This window comes from Adiantum capillus-veneris, chromosome 19, assembly GCF_014529385.1.
Source record: "Adiantum capillus-veneris isolate H3 chromosome 19, ASM1452938v2, whole genome shotgun sequence".
NCBI classification, from domain to species: Eukaryota; Viridiplantae; Streptophyta; class Polypodiopsida; order Polypodiales; family Pteridaceae; genus Adiantum; species Adiantum capillus-veneris.
In genome coordinates, this window is record NC_140949.1 from 32,321,343 (window position 1) to 32,330,594 (window position 9,252).

The 9,252-nt window shown below is 42.0% G+C and overlaps 1 protein-coding gene across 2 annotated transcripts; it reads right to left on the reverse strand.

The window, feature by feature from the left end:
• Positions 1–4,598: 4,598 nt before the first annotated feature.
• LOC147433790 (nuclear transport factor 2-like) lies at positions 4,599–7,868 on the reverse strand. 2 transcript variants are annotated; one of them, XM_086490394.1, is made up of 10 exons: positions 7,699–7,866; positions 7,232–7,375; positions 6,494–6,806; positions 6,136–6,395; positions 5,824–5,995; positions 5,619–5,740; positions 5,474–5,536; positions 5,238–5,304; positions 4,974–5,161; positions 4,599–4,745 (listed from the first exon to the last, which is right to left on the reverse strand). In XM_086490394.1, exons 1-10 carry the CDS (start codon positions 7,729–7,731, stop codon positions 4,743–4,745), a joined length of 1,365 nt encoding a protein of 454 aa, XP_086346520.1. In that variant the 5' UTR covers positions 7,732–7,866; the 3' UTR covers positions 4,599–4,742. The 2 variants fall into 2 exon arrangements, with proteins under 2 accessions (XP_086346520.1, XP_086346519.1); XM_086490393.1 differs by having other exon boundaries at positions 4,599–5,161; positions 7,699–7,868.
• Between the last annotated feature and the right edge of the window lie 1,384 nt (positions 7,869–9,252).

Consider the following 9,252-nt stretch of genomic DNA (forward strand, 5'->3'; position numbering starts at 1 on the left):
AGTGTAAATTCCTAATTATGATGAAATTAGGCCGCAGTTCGGCAACGTCAAAAACTACGAATTACTGTGATGTGTTTACGTCAATGCATAGAGCTTTTACTTACGGTTGCAATGTAACAAACGCGACTGCAATGTGACAACCGGAGAGGGAGTAAGAAGCGCGAGAAGGAGAAGAGTGAGCGCCGTTAGCTCACACTGTATATTTCATTATTCAAAACTTTAAAAAATAACTTACAAAAATTGACTTTTATACCTTAGCCAAAGTTTTTGGTGGTCAAAACTAATAATATGGGAGTTCTACCAAAGATGGATAATGACAGGCTGGTACAATCTAGAAGCTTGTAGCCCCGGCTCATCAATTACAAAGTTTATCCGAAAAAATAGGAGTTACAATATTCTCGATTTATCAAAAATAATAAGTGTTTTACAATGAGATCTCCGAAAAATGATATCTGTGGTATCCGTGTTAGCTTGCTGCTTACATGTACCCTGTATTTTCTCTAAAGTAGGATCTTTAATCACAACTAAAATTTGGTTCTCATGGATTGCCCTAATTAGCTCATTATAGAGATTGTAAACGGAAAGCAGTGCTCAAAAAACCTAGATTTAGTGTCATGCCACCTACCAATTTTGAAACTTACCTCTAAATTCTAAATTTGAAGATGAAAAAACCATAATTTTTATTAATTTTTTTTATTTAGTAAAAAAAGATTCAAATTTTGTCAATTACCTTTATTATTTCTCATATGTAGATTTGCCAAGTTTTTGGAAACGGTTTTTTTCAAGCACTGATGGAAAGACTTTGTCTTTGCTCTTACTTTAATAGCTTTGACCATTCACCAAATATTAAATGCATAAACCCTTGGAATGGAGTGGCCATCAAAATGAACTCACACCCTTTGTTGTCACACTCTTGGTGCTAGGGTTCATTTTTGAAGGTTGCAGAGCCCTTCAAAACCACTTTTGACCTTCCAAAGAAGTGGTAAAATTTAGAGGATTTGTCTACGAAGGGCTATTGTGAGAATTTGCCCTTCTTGTGGAAGGACAGACCAAAGACAATGTTGCCTTTGAAGGGTATTTTTTCTCGAAAAGATTCAATACAGATACATGTATATTATATAGTCCTAAGTATAATATGATGATTTTTTTAACACACCTAGAGATTGAAGACGAAGTTCCCAAGGTTGTACTTTTATTTATGTCACTTGATACATGTTTTATGTTGAATTTGGCTTTAAAATTTAGTGTAGATTTGGTGATTTTATATCTTGAAAAGGGGAAAAAAGAAGTATCATTGTGTGTGTGTGTGTGTGTGTGTGTGTCTCGGCCGGGAGGAAGAGCTCTGAGAAAAAGTCGAGATCAAGGAAGAGGGAGACCTGAACTGCCTTTTAGAGCTCTGAGAAGGTTGCAAACACATAAATGGGTATGTGGTTTTTGACTCCCTTTTTTAAGCTCAATTAGAAGGAACCATCAGGCAATGGGTGAAAGAACAGGAATATGTTGGTGATGGATCCTTCTCTGCAATCCACGCTCCCCATGGCTCTCGACAGATGAGCATGGATTGCAACAAAAGGTCAGTCAATGACCTTTCCCTCCCTTCAAGAGTGGGGGGGAGGAGGGCCAATTGTTCAGAAGGTTGCTGAGTACTGTGCAAGGGTTGAGGCTTTTCCAACTACTGAGTTGACTCAGAGAATGGGCATCCATAGTGTCAACAGCAAAGGCAATTCCACCTGATAACTTGCCTCCAAATGATTGGATGTGTGCGCTTTCCATCCCGGGTGCTGACGTGGTGGTCATCCATCCCATGCAGGCTAGTATTCCGGCTCAGAATTGACAAGAGATGGACGATGTAGATTCATTGCCCTCCAACCCCCGACCTTGACGAGCAGGAGAAGAAGGAAACTCAACCCTGAAAGCCCAAAGTGCCCCCAACGAGCACATGGCTTGACGAGCTTACCCTAAGCCCACTTGAGCCCCTCCTCGCACATTCAATGCTAAAAAGTGTGCAAAAGCGTCCTGTAGGATCGACACAGCTAGTGCACATGTTTGCCCAGGAGAAAAAGGACACACTCAAGGTTGAAACTTCGAAGAAAAGGAGTAAGTTTTCTTCATGGCAAGCTTGGAAATGTAGCCTGTATTTTGCAATTTTAACCCCAATGAAAACTACACTAAAGGCCAGTTTTTCTTAAACTCTGCATGGGAACAATTCGAGGCACTTGTAGTCGAGCTTTCATCAATACAAAGATCTGCATAATGAGTTTCTGCCATACCTCTAGAGGTAAATGGCAGACTCAGCCATAATGAAGCCTGGCACTAGAAGAAGCAAACGAAAATATGGCAGATATCATAGGACGTTACAAAAGGCTGCATTGGATTACCAATTGTCCTTTGTTGTGTGCGTGCGTGCGTGCGTGTATGTGTGTGTGAGTGAGTGAGAGAGAGAGAGAGGGTAAAAGCCAGCAAAGGTGACTTCATTTACCGTGGAAGCTTTTTTAAGAACATGCTCGTCTCTGCTACCTATAGCGCGCTACTTGAGAGTACAATGTGATTTGCTTGTTATTGCACACAAAATGAACTCTTTGCGTTGAGAGAGAGAGTGGTGACTAGCCTCATATGAAAGTGTCACAATAATCTACACTAGGTTGCCAAGTTTTCTGCGAAGCAATTTTCAACCTTTCTGAGTAGAAATTGTGATCTTTAAAGTGTTCCAAGCCAAGGTGTCACATAAATCATGTCGATTCACAATGGTGAGCTTGTCCACCCTTTTCCTTTAGAAAGAGCATATGGCTTGGAATATAGGCTATGCATAGGTAGTAGCCAAGGGAGGATGATAGCCTACTTGACTTTGTTCTCAGACAACTTGTTCAATCAACCACTGTCAAGGTTAAGGGTCAGGGAGCATGTAATCGCAGCCATCCATTACAGCAGCAATCCTGGGCGAAATAGCCAACCGACGAACGCCATGTGATCAAAGGTTATTACAAAAATAGGACACTAAAGGTCCTTTCCCTACACCGTAATACATGCATATCTCATACGATATGGCCAAGGTAGTCAAGTTTAGGTAAGAATATTCAGCCTCTAATCCCACTTGTTTTTCCCTAGCCCCCCCAACCCCAGCCACCCTCAAGGGCACGCTCTTACAATACGAGTAGGAGATGCTTATGATCTCCTCAGGATCAGGAAACCAAGAGGGGACAGTGGAAGCGCACACCTACGCAAGATTACATATGTACAAAAAAAAAAAATCTCCATTTCGTAGATCATTGAATTTGGAGCGTTTGCAACACCAGCAGCCATAAAAAGTGAAGGTAGCACTTCAAGAGAGCATTGGCACCATGAGCTTCATGTGATGATAATTGCTCTTCAAAGCAACAAACCCAACAGAGGATAACCCTTGCAACTATCAAAGATGACCTATAATGTACGACAGGAAATTTCCCCATTTATGCGTAGTATATTTGGTTACTTTCAAGTGACAAAAGAGAACCATCTGCAGTATATTTCTAATTCATTCACTTGGGACACAATCTCTTCCATCCGTGGCATTAAACCATTTGCTCAAATGGCCAACTGCATCTATAATAAGCCTTACTTTTCATCGGTGATGTCCTGACTTGTTCCCAGATTCCACTGAAATGAACCTATTTTAGGTGATGCAAAGCACTTGAGAGAACGCAAAAATAGTATCAACCACCCTAGTTCATGACTTCACAAACTTACACAGAGCAGCTCCCTTGCTAACAGCAATTGCTAAACTCTCCCAATGCAATCACTCGTTTCTGAAGCTCATTAAATTTTCTAGCTCCAGCAAGCGAGCTTGCTGTCATTTTTTTATAAGTTAACAGAGATTGATAAATCACAAAGTCTATATCAACTAGTAGAGTAGCCCAGCAAATCCTTCACTTTTGATTGCAAAAATCTCTCCTCTTTGCCCCCCCATTCCGGTACACTCTTCAATTTTACTCCCTCATTTATGTCAACAAATACCCTTCAGTGCACTGCAAGAGAATTTTTGGCTAACCATCATCTCAATGGAGACCATCTCCACCACCGTACTACAATCTCGTAAAAAAGATTGCCCACAATTTGACCTCTTGATTGGCTCTCTGAAAACTGCAAACTGCAACTCACCAGGTGCCATGCGCAGACAATAGACAATAAAATAAAGTAGCAGGGACTTAAACTTGCTAACAACTTAAGCCTTCATGAGCATGTACAAAAAGTAAAAATCACTATTCATCTGCACACTACAGAATCGCTTGTAGCTTGGCTTGCCAACTAAAAAGTTAATAAGGAGCTGTCTATTGAATACTAAAGCTCCAAATTTATCATATACCCAGAAAGAGAGTCTGTAAAAGAATTTTGGAACCAAAAGATACCATATACATTGGAGGTAAAAGGAAAAATTACCCAAATTTTGTCGGGAAGCAGAAGGCACACAGAAATTTGGCAGAAATTTAAAGAATACTTCTGCAAGGAAGTTGATACATTCAGTCTCCTTGCAACATAGCATGATGACAGCATCTGAATCAGCACGGCCGAGATAAGAGCTCGATGACACATTGGAAGTACAATAATCACAAGAATACACAATATCACAGGAACTCTTCACAAGATGTTAAACTCTCATCAAATATTCGATAAAAATTACACCCACGCTAATAGGGGTACATTACGCATGTTCAAAAAGGTCTCTGCAGGACTGGGGCTTGCTGACCAGTAAGTGCTCATCAATGGAGTCACTGCACAATCAAAATGCTTTTCATGACTATACTGTAACAATTACAAATTTGTTCAAAACTGGTACGGCGCAGCCTGTTTCTCAATTTTCAAACAGGTGCATACCATTCCCAAAACTACACGGCCTCAAAACAACCTCAAAGCACGCACAGAAAACAATAAATGCAGCTTGGTCTTCAAAAAGATCACCAGGGCTGCAGTTGGAAGCGAGGGAAAAAAATATATTATACCCTTGCACTTGAGCCTCCATATCCGGCACGGGATGATCTGGCTCCACGTCCGCGGCTGGACGCATCTCCCTCCCCATACCCGGAAGCACCTCTCATTGAGGAGCTTGCATTGCTGCTAGGGCCACGCCCCCTAGCCCCAGAGCTGGAAAGAGTACCTCGTCCTCGTCCACCTCGGCCGCGAGTTGGACCTACCATAAGCCTCGAATCAGAACCTTCTTAATAAAGTTATTGACTATCAAAATCTAACACTGCAGTCACAAATACCTCCTGCATACATCGACTTTCTTTCCTCGATATGTGCTCTTCTGCCACCGACAGAAATGGGTGAAGCCTTCCAAACGAAAGCCCAAGTCAATCTCTTCTTCCTAAAACCTTAAAAAACTATCCCCCCAAACGACAAGACGCCCATTTCACAAAGGTACCCAATTGTAACCCACATGACTCAAAAGTCTCACTGCATGAGTGTAACACCAAAACAGGCAAGCTACGGGAAAATCTACCTCAATGGCATTGATGGCCGAGGCACTGTCGTCAAAGTCCACGAAAGCATACACCCCACCATCCTGACAAAGGAATACCAATCATGTTACGATACATATAACCAAGATGGAAGCCAAAGCACACTGAAGAAAGGTAGCACCTTACCTTGTAGCTCTTCAGTATGACACTGATGGGCCTTGAGCAACCAGCCTTTATGAGGTCCTCCTCAAGCTGCAACTCCGTGACATTGGAAGGAAGGTTCTTGATGTAGACTGATTTCACCTCAGCTGGAAATAGGGAGATTGGGAGCACAGAAACATCAGCAACAGCACAAAAGAAACAACCATCGATAAGATTAAAGACCTAGTACCAGATTCATTTGTCGAATCATCAGTGGCAAAAGCAGACGGTGGAGGATTGGCCAACAGACCAGCACTACTGTGTTGGTATGAATAATTGTTCTGCTCACTTGGTTGCTGATGAAGAACAGTAGAAGTGGCAGGTTGTGCACTCACAGCCGAACTATCCCTTGGAAACCGCAGCTATCATAACAAATATAAGCATAGTAAATTTCTTAACATACTGCCACCTGACTCCATATTAGTAGCTAGCACATTCATGAAAAGACAGTTTGCTTTTACTAACTTACAGGCTAGAATTCTCCAAAACAGAAACAACTCACAATGGATGCATAGGACTTCTTGTCCGCTGACCCATCTTCAAACGGACGAGTGTCTTCAGGTACCGATAGCTGCTCATTAGGCAGCCCCCTTTCAGATTGCAAAACCTCCAATGGTTGGCGCGAGACCCTGTCATCCACTCCTGCTTGATCTGCCTTCAGCACATTTGTGTGAGGGAGTTCTACATACTCTTGAAGAGGGGCCTCTTGCGGTACAGCCTCTTTGGCAATCACGTGAGGAGTAAAGCCTCTTGCCTTGCTATCTGAGAGCCGCACAAGATATATATACTATAAACTCAGATAATAGGTTAAAACTCACATCATTGAACATAAAACTGGGGATAAGCAAGGAAGCACTCACCTGCCTCAGCAGATGATATTTGCAATCTGTCAAACATATCAAGCGAACCATTCGCCATTTTATGCACTTGCACAACAGGTTGTGCCTCGTCGTCAAGGTACCTAAAGATATCGTTAAGCACATAGTAGCCCCGCTCCTGTGGTGCCAAAAGAAAAGTCTGCACGAAATTCCTTCTTCCATTACTCCTGTGCATATGCATCACTCCCGTGACCAAAACAAGCACTGAACCTCCAATAGATTCTGAAGAGTCCACTGTTACAATCTCAGCCTTGCATTCTTCATAGCCCATGGACATAACAGTGTTATGGATTTCCTGTCATATAAAATAGAGTCTTTAATGCAAAGAACCAGACACCAAACCCATGTGAGTAAAACATTGATAAAATTCCCCACCCCCACAGTGAACCCTGCTCTGACTACTGAATGAAAGGAAGAGAATACAAGCACTAGAAAATTCAAGCACCTCCAGTACATCGAAAACAACGATACAGAGTGAAAGGCAAAACACCAAAACAGAAGGCAAAAGCCCACACAGCCAAAAAATCAAGTCAAGCAAACAAACTGAGAGCAAACACCAGTGTCTCCAAAAAAACCCAAAACGCAAAACATATCGAGCTAGCAGTAGCATGGCAGTCCGCATAACAAGCCTCTGGAAAATGCAGTCGTCTAAGATCTCACCGAGCCATAGATCAACCAATGTGACCCCACATAGAAAAGGGAAAGGAAAGCTCAGCTAACCACTTGACTTCTCGCACAGAGGACCGCTCCATCGGGTCCAGCTTCCGCTCGGGTGAGACGGCTTGCATCTGTATAGAATCTATACACCATGTGCGGCAATTGGTGAAGAACATTGTAGTATTGACTAACAAAAGCGTGTCCGACCTGCATAAGGGAGCAACACCAAATCATCAGGTTAGGATCCGCAGACAGACTCCAAGCGAGAGGGTAAAACGCGAGACGGCACACTTCAAATTCGGACTGTGGCTGAGATTGGAAAACCAGTGAAATCTACTGCCCATCAAACAATTGCAGAGATACAATGACGAGCACACACGGAACTACTAATCAGCAGCGCAGGAAGTAGTTACATTGAATCCAAAGCGCGAGGACTAACTTTAGGACACATAGTGATATCACAATCGTGAAACAGAAGCAGCGATGGCGACGAAAATTCCGCGACGAGACCGGAATGTGAAAACGCTTACCAATTGGGCAGTCACAGGGACTGTAGACGCCATGCTTAGCAGAAGCTATCCAGCGATGGCGATCTCAGAGCGAACCCTAAAACCCTCCACTCAATAAAATGGACCCACTAAACACAGTGATCCAAAAACCCTACTCATAGTAAGTAGCTCCACTGAAGGAGGTGGTAAATAACAAATGACCCATTCACACCAAAGAAAAAAAAAAGGGAACTAGAGTGCTTCGTTAGCCGCATTCGTATTTGAATTGAAGTGAGTCTAGAAGAGAAAAGCTTGAAGAGAGAGAGAGAGAGAGAGAGAGAGAGAGAGGGGTTGACATAATTTTGTGTTTACATCATGATCTTCATGTCCCAATTTTGATATGTTTAAATATGTCTTTAGCTTTTAGATTATATTAATTCTTTGATTCAATCTCTCTCTACTATGTGCATTCTTGTGATTTGTGTAAGTATGGTTGTGCCATTTGAAGATTCAACAAGAGCGTATATCTATAGAGAAGAAAATGGAGAGTGAGAGAGAGAGAGAGAGAGATTGATACCTTTCACCTAGGCAACTTTTCTTGTTTTTTAATTGGTACCGTCTCTAGTATATTACGATCGTGATGCCCCAGTTTTGAGCCAATACCTCGCAAACGAACCATAAGAAGGGTTAGAATTTATACAAAGTGAAGATATGGATCATTTGAAATATATTGACTTTTAAGTGGTGTTCCTTTTCTATGTTCGAAAAAAAAAACATGCAAGTCTCTTTGCATGGGGGAGTTTGCATAGTTCTCCCCAATTTTTATAATACGAGGGAACATGCCATTCCCACGGCAGCGTGCAATTTTTAGTGCATTCATTTCACTACGTCGTTAGTAATGAGTATAGAATTCATAATATTTTACGTACCATTTTGTTTCAACATGCATTTATCTATTGTCATAATGAACACTATGATGGTGGCTTAAGCATTGTGAGGTAGTCTATCAAATATTGCACGAGCCTCCTCCATGTTGCCGTACTTTCCAATAAATGGGTTGATATCTAGGCCCTTTCAATAACTTGGTCATGTACCCATTTGCCCTGCTCTTCAATTGCAATGCTAGAGCATGCTTTGAGAAGCGCAGAGAAGTTGACTTCGTTCGGTTGAAGACCCTCCCACTCCATTTTCTTTGCACAATAAAGTGCTTGATCATGATATGTGTGTCCTGTGATTAGTGTAGTCCATGTTACAACACTTTTGTGTGGCAATCTTTCAAACAACACTTGGGCAATATCAAGCTTCCGGGCCTTCAGATACATCTTGACGACGTACCGCCAACAATATTTGACTCACCATTCGTGAGAGTATGAGCATGCACCTGCATGTCAGTCTCTAAAGGGATTCCAACAGCAGAGCATGCACTAAGAAATGCTACATATAAAGACCATCGGCCAATACTCCTGAGTTGAGCATCTCATGATAAAGAGCATAGCTTGGTCCTTTTCACCGAGCTTGGCATGGGCCGAAATAATGGCATCCTAGGTAGAAGCAATAGGTTAAAATTCCAGAAAATTGATCAGCTTGGGCAAGATT